The sequence below is a fragment of the Neopsephotus bourkii genome, unplaced genomic scaffold (assembly GCF_033783945.1).
Source record: "Neopsephotus bourkii isolate Nb327-2 ecotype Australia unplaced genomic scaffold, CSIRO-AGI_Nbou_v1 NB_1594, whole genome shotgun sequence".
NCBI lineage: Eukaryota > Metazoa > Chordata > Aves > Psittaciformes > Psittacidae > Neopsephotus > Neopsephotus bourkii.
The window spans coordinates 242,273-262,989 of record NW_026902070.1 but is presented as its reverse complement, the minus strand read 5'-3'; the positions used below and the strand labels follow the sequence as shown (position 1 = coordinate 262,989).

The following is a 20,717-nucleotide window of genomic DNA, read 5'->3' as shown; positions in this document are numbered from 1 at the left end:
ATGTGTCTTGAGATCCAGACTTTAGCTTGATGGTATCAGAACAGATGATCACAACTGCTTGAGCCTCATGCAAAGTAAACCAGTTTGCATCAGTGAGTTACCACACAGTATGGAGGGCTGGATTTTCAGAGTGAAGTAAGGTAGATACCAGGCAAAGAGTCTGGTACTGTTATGAAGAAAACCTTTGGTTCTTACTCAACACCCACAGTTGTATTTCACCTCACAGCTTAGTCCAGCAAAGCTCAAACGTAAAGACAAAACTTAGTATTTCCAGCAGAAAGTATTTTTCTGCTATGAGAGGGTAATAAATGACATTTCACAATACACCATCGGGTCCATGTATTACTTTTTCTGCTCCATTAAATTACACGATGATTTACTGGAATAGAGAACACAAGGAATTGGAATTAGCTGGCTGTCACTATGGGTTGCATGAGCAAGCAAGATGCACCGTGCATTTGTGGAGAATTACATTTCGTGCTTGCAAGAGAAGAGACACTGCAATCTAATTCTGGTCTCTTAGATCATTTAAGTTGCCATTAAACTTTAAAACATTACTTAACTTAGGATGTTGCCTATTGACAAAGAAAAACCCATGAAAATGCCACTCTACTTACACATTCCTAACTTGCTTCTGACACTTGTAAAGATCTCAGTTGCTGGTAGTAAAATAAATACTTTTTCATGAGAAAATGTACTTCAGGTGATGATAGTGCATGAAATACTTGTTATCAATTTAATACTTACAAATTTATAATTGAAATCACAGCTGTTAATGGTCTCTATAAATAAACAGCACAGCAAGAACCTACCTCTGTAACCCAGGGCTCAACCAGGCTTTTAGAAAGGTACTGAATAATTTCCTTCTAAATATTAACTTGGGTCATTGTACATAATGATAACTGGAAAAGAGACAAACAGAAGATGCAATTAAGACACTTCATTGTGAACTGCTTTACTTGGGAATTTCTGTTGAACTACTGGATCCTAACAATTTGATTCTACTAAAATCAATGAACATTTTACTGTCTGCTTTAATGGTAAGGATTTAACTCATGGAATCATATCCAGATGGAGTTTGGAAGGACATGATGAAATTGAAGTACATGCAGTCATCAGGGTTAAGCACTGAATCTACAGTAAATAACCACAAGAGCTTAATGTGACTGAGCCAATGGTGCTTGAAATCCTGCATCTTTTGTTCTTTCCTTTTGGTGTTTTGAGTACTTCTCTATCAAATAACTGTGGAGGTTTTAGCAACATACTATAGTTGTGGAGCTGTAAATTTGTGAAATTTGTGGGAAAGAAGAGGAAGTTTGTGGGGAAGTAAAAAATAAAAATACAGGTTTAACTGGTGAAATACACTGCTGAGATCATTGAGGGAATGCAGCCACCTAGTTACATACAACAACGACCTAGACATCCAAGGAAGTATTTTACGGGAAAGGTCAGACCCAGACCCTAAAAAGGAGCTGTGTAGGTCAGTGCCAATGGTCTCAGCACTGCGAGATGCACTTGGTGTCAGGAAGTGAAAAGGATGGACAGATACACCTTAGACATTTAGGAAACAGAGTGGAAGATGGAAGCATACACAGGCAACATGACCAGGATGGGGTAAATACTTCTCTGTAATACAGAACAGATGATGGATATACTCTCCAATCCTCATCTAAAGGCACAAGAAGTTTCACAAGAAAAAAAGAATCTGAATTATTCACCTCTGCAGATAATATTCCAAACCCATATGATATTGTATTTCATACAAAGGACATTTATGCAAGTCAGTGTCCTTTACACAGTTTGAAGAGCCTGACTCAAAGAGATGTACATTATTACTACAAAAGTTCACATCATTTCCCACAGAAGCATGGTGATAATCTAGGTTATGCTTTTCATTGTTGTTCTGACGAAAATGCAAACTCTTACCCAGCAATGTAATAATCTTTCCCAACTCAACTCCTACTTCACAAATATTGCATCATTCCAGCTTTTTCCTCTTTTACTTCTGAATTCAGCATTGCTCAGCATCCTCTTTCAATTATTCCACATTTGTTGATTATCTTAATACACTGAAATTCTGTACAAAGAGGAGGTTTTACTGTCTCCAACCACAATAGATGACATCCCACTAGTGTCTGGTAACTTAATTATTGCATGGCTCAATGTCCGGCTGGAGACCAGTGACGAGTGGTGTCCCTCAGGGATCAGTGTTGGGACCGGTCTTGTTAAACATCGTCGTCACTGACATGGACAGTGGGATTGAGTGCGGCCTCAGCAAGTTTGCCGATGACACCAAGCTGTGTGGTTCGGTTGATACGATGGAGGGAAGGAATGCCATCCAGAGGGACCCTGACACACTTGTGAGGTGGGCTGATGCCAGACTCATGAAGTTTAACCATGCCAAGTGCAAGGTCCTGCACCTGGGTCGGAGCAATCCCAGGCAGAGCTACAGGTTGGGCAGAGAAGAGATTCAGAGCAGCCCTGCGGAGAAGGACTTGGGGGTGTTGGTCGATGAGCAAATGAACATGAGCCGGCTTCAGTGTGCGCTTGCAGCCCAGAAAGCCAACTGTATCCTGGGCTGCATTAAAAGGAGTGTGACCAGGCAGGTCGAAGGAGGTGATCCTGCCCCTTTACTCTGCTCTTTTGAGACCTCACCTGGAGTATTGTGTGCAGTTCTGGTGTTCTCAACATAAAAAGGACATGGAACTGTTGGAACAAGTCCAGAGGACGGCCACAAGGATGATCAGGGGACTGGAGCACCTCCCGTATGAAGATCGGCTGAGAAAGTTGGGGCTGTTGAGCCTGGAGAAGAGAAGGCTGCGTGGAGACCTCATAGCAGCCTTCCAGTATCTGAAGGGGGCCTACAGGGATGCTGGGAGGGACTCTTCATTAGGGACTGTAGTGATAGGACAAGGGGTAATGGGTTCAAACTTAAAGAGGGGAAGTTTAGATTGGCTATAAGGAAGAAATTCTTTCCTGTTAGGGTGGTGAGGCACTGGAATGGGTTGCCAGGGAGGTTGTGAATGCTTCATCCCTGGCAGTGTTCAAGGCCAGGTTGGATGAGGCCTTGGGTGATATGGTTTAGTGTGAGGTGTCCCTGCCCATGGCAGCAGGGTTGGAACTTGTTGATCTTAAGGTCATTTCCAACCCTAACTATTCTATGATTCTATGTTTTGGGTTAGGACTCAGACTCATATATGGTATGTGAAGAAAGGTGCTCACACACATACACCCTCTTAATCAGCAAACAAGAAGTTAAAAAACACTACAACCCAAACACCAAAAATCCCACAACAAAACCCTTCCTGGATTTTTCCAGCTTCTGTTAGGAATTATTTAAAACTTAAATTATTTTATTTAGTCCACAATTCTGAAGAGTGCTTGCTTTGTCTCTGCTCACATCCAAAACATCTGGAGTAATGTAGTGGAAAAGCATAGAGAGAGACTAGAGTAAGACCCTACAAGGGAGGGAGCAAGCCTGTGATGGACATTGTATCCAACATGCATCCATAAAACAACATGCAACTCCTGGTAAGGCAACTTCACAGCACGTAAGAGCCCAGTTACCAGAGTTGAAGTGAGGTAAAGCCTGGAATTCTGATTTTAATTGTCTTGTTCTAATTTCTTTCATCCTCCTGACTTTTTTCTTGTAAGAGCCCAAATAACTTGTGCATATATTGGTTCTGAATGAAACACTGAGACATGACTTTATTGTTTCTCTTAGTTGGAATTTCCTAGAGGAAAAACATTGCCAAAACAATTTAACAGCACATTCAAAATTAAGAGTGCATTTGACCCAAATAACTATAAATGAACCTAAAACAAAACAGAACAAAAATTTCTTCCATTTTCCAAACAAAACAGGAAAGTAACTGCAACAAAGAGCATTTCAAACAGTCACTGTGAAAGCATGTTTGTTAATAAAGGTAAGCACAGTTCCTTTGGAGAAAAGAGGAGTTCTACAGCCTGAGGCTGAAAGCTGTGTGTTTGGAGAAGTGTGCTGTAAAAAATTAAAGTATGTGAGCTTCATTAATCTTTGATGTACGTTTAACAAAACAGGGGACCTACCTCACTGTTATGTGAAACATTTCCCATAAAATTGTGTTTTTAGAGGAGCAAGACAGGGCTCCTCTCAAGCACCTGAAAGATGTGTTTTGAATTTATTTCAAAGGTGCAGCTTTTCTCGAGATCATATTGAGGACTGTTCGTTCTCATGCATGACAGTGTTGCTCAAGGCTGTTGCCAAATGTCACAGTACTACTTGTGACAGCCACGGGGAGAAGGGGGAGTTTTCACAATAGGAATTGCGCAATCAGATTAGCCAGTCCAAGGAGGATTATAAAGACGTGAATGATCAATGCTGGCCACGTCAGCTGCCCAGCACGATGCTGGGAGATCACGTAGATGAGGGATGGATACACGAACACAAAGGCCAGACCACATGTTGCTCCAGAGTACCTAAGGAAAGGGGGAGAAGGGAGATGAGGAAAAAATGAAGGAAGAATGCTTTGTGTAAACTCTTATTTCTTGTTGTCATGTCTCCCCCCACCCTCAAACCAATGCACAGTTCGGCTGAACAATGACTATCTGCAGTTGCTAAAGATCCATTTCTGTTCCTTGCTGTCCTTCACCAGCATTTTATTGTCTGTTGCTCAGCTGTGTTGCTCAGCCCCCTGTTCCCCTGTACCTGCACTCAGACATGCCTTTGACATTTCAGTCACATGCCCAGATGCTTCTGTGGACCTACTCCCTATCTTTGACTTAATGTTTCTACTTTAGGGAAATGTGTCAACATGCAACAGGAAAAGACAGGAGAGTGCATCCTTTTTTAGGCATCCTTTACTGTTGGAACTGCAAATCTCATTGCAGTCAGACATCCAAGAACACGTGTTAAAGCCTGTAAGCACAGAAATGCTCCTGAATCTGTAACTTTTATTTTAATTTATTTAATGACCTCCTAGCAAACCATTCTCCAGAACCAAAATATCAACATGCCCTCCTGGTAACATGATGAACCACAGCAAGTGAACACATAATGGTTTCTTTTCTAGCTGCTCCCTTGCTTACCAAAACCTTATTATTTTCCCTTACTTTAAGTTTCCACCTCATAAGCTATACTGCAGCCAAATACACGTTATTATTTTATTTCAAATATTTGAACACTGCTTTTAGACAAAGCAATCACAAACATCACAATGCAGACTAACCATCTGCAACACGAAACCAGCAAATACCTAAGTTAGCTTGTATCTAGAGAATTTATCAGGTAGAAATTTACTGTTTTAAATGTTTGGTTACTGTGCACAGTGATGCACAGTGAAGATGTTATGGAAAGCAGGGATCAGTTTGTAAAGTAGAGAAATGTATTGCATGATATTTGTTTAGAATGAAGAACCAGAATATCTATATTACTGGAATACAAAGGTTTTCACTAAAAAGGAGAGGTAGGGAAAAAAAAAGAAAAAAGGAAAAAACCTTAAAATCAGCACTGAGCAAAAGTAAGTTATTTTGCTACTCAAGTCAGAACCAAGCCTATCATTCTGGTTTTGTAATTGCAGATTTCTGTATTTTTAAACACCTCCCTCTCCTGGTTGCTGTAGGAAAGATTTAAACTAGGAATGAATGATTACAAACACAGTGGTGTCAAATGTAGAAAATAAAATTCCTTACACTGTTTCCTCTACTCTTTATCAATTCTATCTTACCATGGTAAATTTAAGATATCATTTAGAAGTACAACTTTAATGTCACTTTTCCCTTTGAAGTTACTTATTTTCTTGGATTGCTATTACAGACTTCCAAAACAGCTTCAAATGGTCTTAACACAAAGCAAAAACTCAAGAGAAGCCACAAAATAACCAAGCAACTTTTCCCCTGACACCATAATCTTTCACGTGTATAGGTCCTCAGATAGCGCTCCAATGAAACCTGGGGAAACAACCCAATCATCTCAGACAGTCACGTGTCACAACTTTAAAAGAGCTAACTGTTTACATCTCCAAATCATTATTTACAGCTTAAAATGGTGTAAGCTTCTTAAAACATAAAGATGTAAGTACCTGCACTAATACTGTTCCTTTCAACATCAAGCGGCAAACATGCAGCAACACCACAGGCAAATTCACTCACCTTATGATACCTCCTATATTTGGATAAAATATTGCCATTGCCACTCCAGCTCCTACAATTGCTATGTTCAGTATGAGCACATGGAAAACGCTACAGGAAAGTGAGGAAAGAATGTTAAAACCTATGTTGTATTTATTACAAAACACTACTAATTATCCTTCATTTACACTAACATTTACCTGGTACATGGATGGCATTTGCATTTGTTATGACTATTAAAGCTAAGAAATAGCTTTAGGAGGACTTCATTTCTCTGTTAGTTTCACAGCAAACATAACAACTACTGAATATTCAGAGTGCCAAACTCTAAATATATGGTGTTTTGACTCAAAATATTCTTAAGGAGTAAGTACCATTCTACGTATAATTTGGCAGTTCTTCTGAAAAACATCATATGTGGTACTCAGCACTCAAGTCTTTCAGATGGATATTCAAATACCAAAAAAACCAACACTGTATAACTTAATTCCCACAAGAAAGAATTAACTTGCTCAGAGAATTATCTGAATTGCTCAAACTGAACTAATGGAAAACAGAAGAAATGAAAAGATGCATCAAGTGGAAAACATTACACAGAATTCTAGGGGGGAAATAACACCTTAAAACTTGAACTCTGATGCATTTTCATAGAGGACAAACATTTAGATGTAATTTAACACTTGATCTGTATTCTATTTATGCTGGAATTTTTGTTGAATTTGTTTTTATAAATAATTTCCTGTTGCTTTTCATTTTGTGCTAAGGATGGAAAGCCTTAGAGATTTTCTGTTCTGCAAAGGCAGCTTTTAATGGATCAGGCAAACTCAGTGTGGCTATGTACAGAACTGAGACTCAGGAGAGTATTGCTTTTCTTTAGAGAATATGAAATGCGGGCATATTTTACATAAGGTACAGTCAGGAAATATAAAAACCTATGATATTTTGGTGACACAGCTGTTTCTATGAAGGGAAAAAAGAATTCACACAGGGAAAACAGGTTTTGTTTGTTCTGCTGGAGGATTTGATTTCTTAAAATAAATAAAATGTGTAAGCCAATGCTAATTTTTTCCTAACTGTAGAAAGTATCTGTATTATGGAGATGCTGCAAACGAACAAGCTTTTCAAAAGTGACACTTCCATGCCTGAAAGGCTGGCTGCCAGCTTGCAAGCTAGGAAGAAAGATTAGAGGCGTAGGGTAGTCTCATTAAAGTTTAGGGTAATGTAGGCAATTTAAACTCAAAGGAATAATTTAAGTTATAGACTATTTATGTTTGCTTTTTAAAATTAATTTAAAACAGACAAAAATTATACCTTTAATTTTGCACATGACATTTTAACAGTGCTATAAGAGACTGAAGATAACTGCAGGAATACAGTAGCTGAAACTAAGAAAAACGTAACTGGATATAAACCTGGTAAACTCCCAAGAATAAAGATATAAAATCCCAAGAATCAGACTTATTAGAGAATAAGGTTTACTGCTTCTTAGTATTGCTAAGGAAAGCCAATTAACTAAACTGTTCACAAAAAAGTTCTATTAAAAATTACTTCCTCTCTCCCCACACATACAGCAAGTTGCAGATCTTACAGACAGCACAACTGAAACTAAATATTTATGAACACAGAAAATGACAGCAGTTTTTTCTTTTCTGATATTAGTTCTTAGGAATAGGGATTAAAAAGAGTGCAGGCTTAGTAATTAGCTTTGCGAATTTTGGTCAGTTAAGAATATTTTAGCAGAAACCCTGTAAAAAGCCTGAAGTATTTCATTCTAGTATGTTTTGAAGCAGAAAAAGTGATCTTGTAGTTCAAAGTTGTTGCTCTTTAAAAAATTAATTCAGCTTCTTATAACTGCAAAAGTGAAGTGGGGAGTGTGTGTGTGTTTGGTGTGAAATGAAACATTTCAACTTCTTGATCTGGGAAAAAGTACTTGGGCTGGGGGGAATGTGTTTTGGCTCAACTGAAAACAGTGCTCAAGATGCTGGAGCATCCAAAACAATGCAGTGCTTGCAGAGCACTGCTTTGCAGTTTTAACTGTTACAATTAAGCAAGATCCTCAAGAATAAAGCCAAAATCAGAAAACCTGAAAAGGACTTAAGTCAGGACAAAAGGTTACACTGTGTTTCTCCCTTGAAATATCCTTGATTCTTTTCCTACCTTTTTGAAACAGCCCCAGTTGTAGCCATGCTATTGGACAACAGGTGTTGAACTTGCAAACCGTTTCTTTTACCTTTGCAGATATTCATTCCAAGACAGGAAAAAGCCTCATTCTTAATGGAGAGAACAGCATTATAATTTATTAAAACTGTCCTTCTGAATAAAGAAGAATCTGATATCTAGGGCTACTGGTAGCTGTATTATTTGAGATAGTATTTTCCTTAAGACTGTATGTCTCATGCAGGTGGGCCGCAGAAGGAAAAAGACTTTTCCATACCCCATGACATTTAACAAGTTTTAAATTCCTCAGTTTTAGCCTGACACTGGTGTATGGTAGAATTAATGGTATCATTATACATTGCAAAAGGGCAGTCAGAATTTTGCGGGAATAACGATACCTGCTTATTATGGCTGTAGGAAGTAAAGTATTTAGATGATATCAGAGATCAAGGGAGACTTGGGCCCTTTTTACCTAACCTTCCTGTTTGTACACCGCTGTTTTCTAAGCAGCATAACTTTTTTCCTCATGGTCACAGGCAGCAGAGTTGGGCGGCCTGCCCATGCTAGGGCTGGACTGCCCCCCCTGGGCAGCCTAATGAGGTTTGGTGCTCTGAGGCACAGGTTGGATTGCCTTAAGGACGCTGTAATTCGCAAAAGAGGCATACTCCTACAATCCACGTGCACTCTGTCTTGTATATTCAGTCCTCAGTCTCAATATTCTCAGTTGGGCAGAGGAAGACTCTAGCTCTTTGCTATGAAAGGAGTCACTGCCCACTTGCAAAAATCCAGCAACCCCACAAAAAGAGGACGGAAAAGTAAATCAAGATGTCCTCTTAGTCCCTTTTTTACCCCATTGCAAGGTTAACTTTTCAGACTGACAGAGTCAAGAAACAACCTGGTATGCCAGAAAATCACTACAAGGCTTGCTCTATCAAGTTCTGCCCTGTGGAAGTGATAGTTAAAGTTAAGCCACTGAACAATGGTGACCACATATATCAAATGAACTTCAGCATCGCCAAAGTAAGAATCATATTGAAAACTGTGAAACCTAACACTAGGGAAGAGATGTTTAAAGAAAGAAACTCATTGTAAATCCTCTCAGGTCAGATGCAAGGAAATTAGAAGTGCTGGACTCAGCATGGCATCATACACAATAAGGGAAAAGGAAAACAGGAAAGCAAGGAGAAAAGCAAAACAGGATTATTTAAGTAAGAATTTTTGAAAGATTACTGTGTCTAAAAATGCATTTTCTTCCTCACTGAAGTGACACTGGGCAAAAATACTATGAATTAGAGCAGTTAAGAAGACAGAAGCTAGCCAAAGCGCAGATAACTAAAGACCCATGCAAAAAGCAGAAATCTAATTGCATCAGAAGACATGCATCTGCGGGAGAACTGGCAGGTCTGCTGGGCTACCATGGAGTAAAGGGAGGACAAGCTTTAAGGAAAGCCAAATGATCTCTGTCCATCAGCTTATTTTAACATCTGAAAACAAAAAAGATGTCAGAAAGCTCTAAAATCTGATCAGATGACTATGCAAAGCATTTTGTGCAGCACATAATTAATCAAGGGAATCTCTGTCACAAATATCACTGTAGCTTAGAGTCAGTAACAATAATAAAAAAATTAACATTCTGTACACTCAAGATCTAAAGTCATGTAAGAAACAGCAGATAAACAACATGCCTTTGGCCCTATGTCACCCATTAAATGATGCCATTGCAAACATATCTCACTTTAGAAAATAATTTCCCAATACACAGCATTTTGGCTTTCCTTTACAAAATCAGGGAGAGAACAGAATGAACAATTCCTTGGGTTTTGTCCCAGTACGTCACTTGCTATGTTGTAGTCTGTACACTAGCATAGATTTTGCAAAACGAGAGAAGGAATTGGGATGCTTTCTCTTGTCTCTGAATCTTCTGTAGGAAGCACAGAAAGGCTGAAGATGTCAGAATATTTCCGTGCCAGCATGTCAATGCACGTATTTGTTTTCAAGATAGGCACAGATACAGAGAAGTAGCTTTTACTGACAAAACCTCGTACCTCACTAGGGACATAAGTCTCACCTCTGTGCCTGCCAAAAACATGGAGTAGATCCTGGAAACAATGCTAAAGGCACATGGAAAATAAGGTCATCATTGGTGACAGCCAAAACGGCTTCAGTAAGGGCAAATCATGCCTGATCAATTTGGTGGCCTTCTACACAGGGGCTTACTGATGGATAGGGGCAAAGCAGCTGACGTCTACATGGACTTCTGCAAATCATTTGACACTGCCCCGCATGATATCCTTGTCTCTAAACTGGAGAAACATTAATTTGATAGATGGACCACCCAGTGGATGAGGAATTGGCTGGATGGCCACACACAAAGAGTTGTGGTCAATGGCTCAATGTCCAGCTGGAGACCAGTAACGAGCGGTGTCCCTCAGGGATCGGTGTTGAGACCGGTCTTGTTTAACATCTTCGTCGCTGACATGGACAGTGGGATTGAGTGCGCCCTCAGCAAGTTTGCCGATGACACCAAGCTGTGTGGTTCGGTTGATACGATGGAGGGAAGGAATGCCATCCAGAGGGACCTTGACACGCTTGTGAGGTGGGCTGATGCCAGACTCATGAAGTTTAACCATGCCAAGTGCAAGGTCCTGCACCTGGGTCGGAGCAATCCCAGGCAGAGCTACAGGTTGGGCAGAGAAGAGATTCAGAGCAGTCCTGAGGAGGACTTGGGGGTGTTGGTCGATGAGAAAATGAACATGAGCCGGCTTCAGTGTTTGCTTGCAGCCCAGAAACCAACCATGTGCTGGGCTGCATCAAAAGGAGCGTGACCAGCAGGTCAAACAAGGTGATCCTCCCCTCTACTCTGGTCTCATGAGACCCCACGTGGAGTCTTGCATTCAGCTCTGAGGTCTCCAACAAGGACACGGAACTGCTTGAACAAGTCCAGAGGAGGCCATGAAGATAATCAGAGGGCTGGAACCCCACTCCTATGAAGACAGGCTGAGAAAGTTGGGCTTGTTCAGCCTGGAGAAGGCCCTGGGGAGGCTATAGCACAGCTTCCAGTGCCTAAAGAGGCCAACAAGTAATCTGGAGAGGGACTTCTTACAAGGACCTGTAGTGACAGGACAAGGGGGAATGGCTTTAAAGTGACAGAGGGGAGACTGAAATTAGATATTAGGAAGAAATTCTTTACTTTGAGGGTGGTGAGGCGCTGCCACAGGGAAGCCGTGGCTCTCCCATCCCTGGCAGTGTTCAAGGCCAGGTTGGACGGGGCTTAGAGCAACCTGGTCTAGTGGAAGGTGCCTCTGCCCATGGCAGGGCAGCTGGAACTGGATGATCTTTAAGGTCCTTTCCAACCCAAATCACTCTATATATTTCAGCAGCAGGTAAAAATGAGCTAGTCCATCCTAATGACGTTAAATCCAGAAACAAAACCAAAGCAAACCATCTCAAAACCTTTCTGTAAAAACTGAGCAGTATTGGCTAGAAAAGATCAAGCTGGAAAGCTGCAAATGTAATTGAACAAAACAGAAAAGTGTGTCGTGTTGAGTTGTACCAGTTAGTCCCCATTGCATAGGAAAACTAAGGGCTGACCTTGCTAGTTGTCAATGCAGAGAAGCCAGAGCCTAGAGGATAGCTGAATGATTTCTGTCCTGTATTAAAGATAGCTGGGATACTAGAGAGGGAGCCACAGCCAGACAGCCAGAATGTACTCTCTTGTCACCGTAGGTTGGAGAGATTTAAGTGGCTTCCTAGAAACCATTTTTGACTTCTCAGAAACTTTAAATACCTCCCTATGAGGAGTCCAAAAAAAAAAAAAAAGAAAGAGTGATGCTACCCACAGGATGTCCTGGAGACAAGAACCAAAAGAACCAGGCAAGTATTTGCATCATCACATTCGTCATACGATGAAGGCTTAAAACAGCAAGCTGGAATTAACCTGAGAAGAGACTGGTATGAAGCTGTAGAGAAATGAAAACCATTCTGGTCAGGGAGTAACTGGAGGGAGGAGATAGGAAGAGGCACATCCACGTAATATATAGGACATGGCTATTTCCCAGTGGCTGTGAAATCCATGTTTAGCACTTAAATCAATGGCCTTGTTTCCAACCGTAACTTGTAGCAGTTCCTAAAAATCTCTTCAATGCTGGACTGCATACAATTTAGCATCAAAAAAAGTAGGCACTTATTTCACTGCCTAATTTTAGGCATACAATTTCTAGACCTTCTTATATCTATTTTAGGACCCACAAGAAACCTGAAACTTGGAACAATGTTTTCTGAAACCTGTATGCTACTGCTGATGCCACAGAGGAAATACACATTTCTTCCTGGGATATTTTTTCCTTTCCTTTGTCAACAGTAATTCACAGCATAAAATAAGAAACTTGGAAATAAATGCCAAATTGGTTGTGACAAATTCAGACAATACTCCAAATATAAATGTCCCAGGTTTTATTTAAATAACCCCAAAACAACAAAACTAAAATTGAAATCTGGATCAGCTCTTTCCCTGGAGTTCATGCAGTGTACAAATGCAGAGGTGTGGCTCATCTCTGAAATTAGCATGTGAAAAGCTATTTTTATAAGCATAGCAGCAGCCAAGATAACAGCTAACAACTCACTTAGCTATTAGCTCTGTATGAAAACAGATGGACAATTACCAGTTACGCACAATCAAAACACGTATTACACCCTGAGACGTTAATAACCAGAGTGTATGTGCTTCACAGCATAAAGACTACTTGATGAAATGTTTCTGAACAAAATCTTTTTCCTGTACAACTTCATTTTTGCCATAGAGATACATAAAACAAAGGAACTTGACAAAACTCTATCATTACTGACAAAATGAAGAGCCAAAACAGAAGAAGCCCTCTGCATTCTGCTCTGCTAAGCTGTAGCAGTCCTGATCAGCAGGCAAGTTTACTTTGCATGCCTTTTCGCTCCCTGACTCTGCAAACATTGTGAAATTAGCTTTTGAAATGTACCTAATGCAGCAAAGGAAATCCCTAAACCTCAGCCACATTTCTGACAACAGAAGGCCAGTTAAGCCAAGTGTGCCAAGCTCCTGTCAAGGGGTAGACTTCTTACCTTGGGTAAGCACTTCCAAAAAACTGTCTTAACAGCTGAACTCGTGCCAGATAGCCCAACAGCGGGTATACAGTCATCATCTGGAACAGCAGGAATATCCTTGCAACAAATGACATGATGTCATCGCTGGGAAAGTTATCTAGAAAATTCTAAACACAGGAATAATGTTACACTTATCAATGATACATTGATACGTTATATATATCTGCTGATTTTTAATAGCTATATGCAAGAAAGAGATAAAACCTAAGTAACTTCAACTGCTAAATTAATTCCATTACATGAAAACCCCTCTCTTTTACAATTGTCTTGCCACCAAATGCCAACTGATTTTTTAATATTGCAGGGCTGATGTCAGCTTTTGTGTTACCATCAAAGATGGAAATATTTTCTACACTTCTGAACATCCTCAAATAATGAAGGCTGTGGAAAGGCCACATGATTTTTTAGGCAGATGAATTCATATGCTCGTACTACCTGTCATATCATATCTAGATATTAAAAAGTTATTTAATATTAAAACTGGACCATATACTACAAATGAGAATGTCTGAAAAAGCAGTATAAGACTTAAGTATCAGGGAAATATACAAATGGCTTCATAAGTATTTAGGATAACTACCGAAAATAAATGGTAAGGAAGTATCTTGTCATCTATTATTTACCTGTGGATTTCACCCCATTAAGTTATTTCAAAGGGTTCAAAAAATCATTTAATGATTAATGATCATTTAATCATTAAACAGCGGTACCAGTTCTAACTAACCTACTGTCAGAGGAAGCCTTTAAATGCTGTTTCATTGCTAAATATTATGCAAGAGACATGGAATAAAATGGATCACCAATTGATAACTGCTATCTTCGAAGTCATTTAGGGTGTGGTAATCAGTTCCATATATAAGAAGATAAAGAGTTTAAGAGCCTTCACAGGGTGTTTCATGTGGTGCTGTTATGTGAAGAACTCTGCTGGCAAGGCTCACCATAGTGTTAGGCTCCAAACATACCCACAGTGAGGACTCTACCTAAATGAGTCTGTACTTGCATCACATTTCTTTTTCTGGAGTATCTTAAAGACAGTTCCAATGAGTGGGACTGGTCACTGTACACACAACTGAACAAACTTTTCAGGATTAAAGATGCTAAAGAAATTAAAGCTTCAACTGTTCACTTGGTGACTTTGGTCCTTTCGGTCCTTTCTTCATCACTTTTGTAAGAGTATTTATTAAATGCTTGCTTTTTTACAGAACTACTGGCCACCAGACATGAACATAAATGAGATAACACAAGTATTACTCATCTGCTTGTGCCCATGAGGCATTAGCCAACTGATCAGAGTCAAGAACAGATGTGTCTGCCAGGGTGAGTCATGAAGCAAAAAGCAGTAGCTGTTCTTTTTTTAATATATATTTGCTGAAAGATCAAGGACAAGTATATACTGCAGTAAAAATCTCACCTGTTCAATACATTCTTTGGATAGCGGTGGTGAAGGAAAAGAAGCAAAAATTATCACCCCGACATACAGGTATGTTAATCCCACCAGGAAGTATGCAATAGAGAGGTCTCTCACCTGAGGAAAAATAAAATCTTATTTTGGCCAGCACTGACACGAAAACAGACAAAATAAAACACTCATGAGGAGATTCCTATGACATTTATTACTGTCACTTTTGTATTTATTACTGTTTAATATTTATTACTATTTCTTTCTATTACTTAAATGGGGGCTTCAAAATTGGTCCTGGATCAGATCAGAAAGCTGCAAAAGGATACTGCAAAGTGGATCTAGATAAGTATTATTTGTCTATCTACATACAGAAACGGCTTGAAGAAACAGATATGCCAATAGATTAAACACATTATTGCTGAATGCACAAGCATACACTAGTTATTACATCAAACAAACAAGAAACACCCTCTACTTTCCTACATTTAATAATCCCTACTAAGAGCCTTGGGAGACAGAGACAACTGTCGAAGACAGAAAGCACAGCAATGCCATGTGTTAAATTTCTTGTTAGGACGAAAATCTTGCAATTAAAGACATCAGCCTACCCAGCTGCAGGTATAATGTAAAAAAACATTTTTTAAGGAGCTGCTTTGAAACCCAAGAGGATGGTGCACACAAGCTGGCTCCAAACTGGAAAACAGTATGCCAGGCTTCTGTAAGAATGGTGTGAAAATGGAAGACATAACTTATACACCATTAAATACAAAGACAAAGACAAATAAAATAAAAAGGCATAGGTGGGCACAGAGGTATGTATGTCCTTTAGCTTTACAACTGTATTTTATTACTTTAATTTAAAATTGCGTATTCACTTTATCACTAAATTTTTATAAACACCTCAGGTGAATGCACTAAATAATCGTCAAAGATTTTTAGGAGAGAGTCCTGAAGCTACGATCATAAATCCGTATTTAACTATATTACATGCACCTAAATACAGGTATTAACTTCAGTGCTCACTTCTCAAAATTTTGACTATATTTATAAAGTATCTGGTGTATAAAAAGATTGTCAACGACATAAAAATAACTAAAAGTTTTTAGCACCATTTAGCATTGGAAAATAAGCAGCAAATCTTCTCCAGTACTTTATGAATTTGGAGAATCCACACATACATCAGAATGACCTCATAGCACTGTACTTAGTATTCTCCTACATTAGCTCTCTTTTTTTTTTGGAAATGAAGTGGGAGACCATTTGTTTCTAATTATTAGCTAACTAAATACTGTATAAGCTTATTCTACACTACAAAACACTACCTTACAGCAAACCATTTGTTCAGCTGGTGCTGATAATCAGCTTATTAAAGGATTACTGGTAATGCTTCAATACATGACCCTATTCTCCTGTGACTGAAAAGCTAGTCTTATTAACTCAGGCAAAGTACCAAATTAGGACGGTATGCCTTCCAGACCAGGATCATTATCACGGTCTCCAGCTGGCTCACCGAGCGTGGGCAAAGCCTCCTCACACCTGTACATGTAAATGTTTTCCTAAGTGTTTCTTCACATTATATCCTTGACATACTCTACACCTTTCTGGGGTCTTCCGAGGGAAAGGCAGTACCCAAGGAAAAAAAAGCATGCTAGATTACAAGATCAAGAAAAGTTCAAAAGGAAGCCTGTTTTAGTGAGGAACTGCAATCTCCTGCTCATTTTGCCATTGCTTTTCGGGTAGAAGACTGATGCCTTTTTCCCATCAGTCTGCAAAAGGCCAATGGTATTTTCAATCACACAATGCGCTGTTAGCGTGCCCCCCAGGGTGGCCCTCACGCCCTTGGCAGCTGCAACCTCTGCCTCCTGCTGACCACATACATGCAGCTGGAAGATGCTTCTCTGGTTTTCAGTCTCCTTGCACTGTTCACTGAGTAAGGACAAGCAACTTCCACGAGGGGCTGAGCAATAGCATTTTCTTTAAAGTGTACTTTAAAGTACTCTCAGAATTATCCTCAGTTATACGAGAAGCTGTACAGCATTTTGTATAACAGCTACCTCTTCAAAAGCACCAGTGCCCATCCTAAAAACTCAGCTTAGGAATACTAAACTGAGCATTCAGATTTCTTGCTGGATTTATGAGTAACTTAAATGCAGGAAGCAGAGACTAAGGAAGGTAAGGTGGTTTTGCAGGGTGACAAGGACTCTCATCTCCTGAAGTCAGGAGTTGGACAATTTCTCAAAATGCACCCAAGACCTTCTTTAGGCACATAATCTGACAAAATCTGTTTTCACTTGCATTTGGTATTTTTAGGTGTATTCCTCATGCATGAAGACAGCATTGTAACTCACAGCTGTTATTTGTACTATCGTAAAACTATTTTTGCTGTGACAAGTACTTGCAGCTGTGAGGGCCAGCAATCTGAAATTGAATTCTTACTACTTCGTTTGGACTACACTTGATTAAAAGTGGATAGCTAATGTGCTATTACCTCTGATTATACTAACCAGGTTCATGTTCCTACCGGTCTTCAGTGTGTACGCTTTAATCTGTTCTGAAACTAGGTGCTGAGATAATTTTGTTAATGTATTTTTATAGCATGTAACAATACATCTTTTTCTTCAGGTATTGTCACCATATGAAGAAAACCCAGATTTTAATTTCCACAAGCAACAAGAAAAGAAAGAGACAACTCAAATCCCTGAATTTATTTTTTCTCAAACTTCCATCACTTCCCTTGCAAACATCTGCTTCTTCATATAAGGTGATTGTTTTTGTACAAGAGTGTGTTATTTGTGTATATAACATCTTTTGATTAATGTTCATTACTCTTCAGGACACCTAGGTTCACCCCTAAAGACCATGACTATAAATACTCTTTAGACAGCACAATTCCAGCTAAAACCAAAGGACACATGGAGAGACATGAAAGGATTAATTTTAAGTAACAGAGGAATAATCGTATTTGTCTACTTTAAACTTCACATTAATCCGTTTATATTCAGAGTGAACATTACTGTGATGGAAACTGCATAAGCAGAAAGAATACAGCAGTCATCACACCTAAAGTTTATAATCTAAGAATCAAATGTAGAAAAAATGTGGAAGGAAAGAATCAAAGATAACATGCAGGTCATGGCCGTAAGGATTACAGCTTGCCACCTACCAAGCTGCTGTCAAATACACTTGAAGTAACAGGCAGATTTTGAGGTGAAACTTGGAGAACGTGTTAACTGCAGTTATTGCTGACCAGGAGCTTTTCTGGTAAGATGCACAGAACAAAGTGTTGAAAGTGCCTCTGGAAGGACAGAAAATAGGGTGCTGAGGCTGGTGGCAGCAGCAGCAGAACAAAGGCAAAAATCACCCTCCTAACAAATGGATGAGTCTGATAACTAACAAAGAAAACTTTGAGAGTAGGAGACATGATATCACACTCTAGACTAGTAATCAGGCGCAGGATGGACGTGCAGCACAGGACTAGACACGGACACAGTGACAGCTCTGTGGCTTTACAGATATTTCCTACGTGGTGCTGAAAAGAACAGGCAACTTTCAGGCCTTGTTTTCCTTATTGCACGCCATAGAGAAAACAGGTCATTTTTCTCTCAGTACCAAAGTGAAAGCTAGTTTGTAGAGATGCTTCTTGGATGGAGAGGCCTATACTGGTGCTTAACAATTATTAGCACATTAGAAGAAGTGCCTTTTGATATCTTTTTCGAAACAGAGATCAACATGGCAACCCTCTGCAATATCTCAACCGGACTCTGATCCGTATCACAAAAACAGACTTAACCTGTTCAAGCAACAAGGGCAAGTGATAACATTTAATAAGGTGACAAAAAAGTACTTCACCAGGATGCATAATGCTGTGCACTATTTTGGCTGGAAAGAGAAAGCAATAGTATAGCAGCATCAGTGGAAGCTCACTCTTTACAGAGAATAAACAGTGTTTGACTATGGCAGAAAATTAGAACTATTCATAGCTTCATGCCTTCTGCAGTTACCCTCTGGACAAAAAACATCTCCCCACTACCAGCCTTTCCCCCAGGTAAGTTCACAAACAACTGTTAAAAGACAGCACTAGCATATTTATGCCCCTATATCACACTCTGGGCTTGTGTAGCATCTGTACAGTTGCTCAGGGAACCAGATCACAGACATGAATCAGAAAAAAAACAAACCCTAAACAACAACCAATCAACCAAATGCAAAAGCAAACAAAAAACCCAACTAATCATCCTTTTATGGTTAGGTTAGTTTCTTAGGCAATCAGTTTCCAAGCTATTTTTTTGGAACCAGTTGTGCAGTGCACAAAATCTTGAACTGATAAATATAAGGGGACAGCAGCGGGAGATGGGAACAGGGAGCTCAACTTTGAACTGCAGACTAAGAACCCTGCTCAGAGGGCTTCTTCAGGCCTTGCTGCTGACATTTGACTTATCCAGTGCACTGCTCCTCTCACACCCACACCACTGTACTGGAATAGCAGCCAAAGGAATCCTCCCCTCTGTGTGTGTTTTAGCTTTGGGCAGTGATACACGCCTGTGACCAGAATGGAAGCTGCTATTGTTTTGGATTTCTGACTCCATAAAAGGAATGTTATTGTTTCTTTTACTTTTTTTCCAGCTCCCCAAAGGGTTGTTCTTATGACCACTAGTTTCAGCAAGCTCAAAACAGTACTTTTCCAGCTTGCCATGTTCTGTGTCTTTTCATAGAACTCTGATGGAAGTGACATGGAGTCTCCGTTAGACTCCCCATGAGATACTGATATAAGAAAGTATCTTGCTGACATAAATACATAGGAAAAAGACACCCTATACATATGTAAACCTCCCACTTAGTCCAGCAGCTTAGTGAAATAAGCACAAACAGCTTTTCAAGAGCATCAGTGCTTCATTAACATTTGGAAAGCAGTACCAGACCTAGGTGAAAGGCTGCTGTAATCTCTAGCCAAATAAAACTCCTAGAGGAAGCACGCACAGATTTGCTTTACCATTAAAAAACTTTCCTGCTATACTTAATGGTGGTCTTTCCCTGCAATTTTAACACTCTCCTGGAATGCAAGAGTCTTGTCAAGGGCTTGGGATCGATGCTAGGACTGACTTGGAAATTCAGCTTAAGCTCTAGGAAGGTCATTCAGAATAGCTGATTCAAATGCAAGCAGCAGTTTCTTCCTCCTTAACACAGGAAAAGCAAACTGCAGAAGATTCCAGGTGCTGCTATTTGCAGTTGATTGCTTACTCTCATGTAAATGGAAGCGGAAATGCCACAGGAAGTCTTGAAGGTGGCATGGAAGCATTAAGCCTCCACTGCATACAGAGCTGATTGCTGGAGCCACCACACCTATAGAACTTGAAAGCCATAGCTGAAGAGAGAGAGAACTCTTGTTCTTTTCCAGATCATGAGATATTCTTATGACAACTGAGAAAAAACTTAGTTTTCTCTCTCCAGAGCTTCACTAGTCCCCTTTTTAGTTAAACTATATTCAGAAATGACTATAAAGCCCAAGACACTTTTCTGCAGGAGAATTTGTAACTCTTTTGCAGAGGTGTTCACTCACAAGCTAGCCCTGGTTCACAGGTACAAAGAAGTAACTGGGCAGATTACTAAAACAAAAGGTCATCTCACTGCATTGGCACATAATATGCATTTCACCTCTGAATAACCAAATCAGGTATATTTTATCACGTGTTGGAAACTGGCTCTAGCTGCCAACAAGGTACAATCCCTGCTTTAGTAGAGGTGCTGGACAAGATGACATCCAGGGGTTCCCTTCAAACCTCAACCATTCTGTGATTCTGCACCAGTTTATCAGACAGTTAATACTCTTAAATCTTTGCATATTGCTGTAGTTACCTTTACAGCTAAGATTTTAATGAAGCTGGACAAGATTCCCGTAAAGTAGGGAAGAAAAAAATAA

The 20,717-nt window shown here is 39.7% G+C and overlaps 1 protein-coding gene across 3 annotated transcripts in view; it reads right to left on the bottom strand.

The window, feature by feature from the left end:
- Positions 1-3,749: 3,749 nt before the first annotated feature.
- Positions 3,750-20,717, bottom strand: part of SLC38A9 (solute carrier family 38 member 9) — a 44,448-nt gene continuing 27,480 nt past the window's right edge. For all 3 annotated transcript variants that reach the window (XM_061372084.1, XM_061372082.1, XM_061372083.1), the window contains 4 exons: positions 14,810-14,923; positions 13,357-13,505; positions 6,130-6,219; positions 3,750-4,458 (listed from right to left, as the gene is read on the bottom strand). In XM_061372084.1, the coding sequence (XP_061228068.1) occupies positions 4,293-4,458; positions 6,130-6,219; positions 13,357-13,505; positions 14,810-14,923 (519 nt within the window). In that variant the 3' untranslated portion in view covers positions 3,750-4,292. The remainder of the gene's footprint in view (positions 4,459-6,129; positions 6,220-13,356; positions 13,506-14,809; positions 14,924-20,717) is intronic.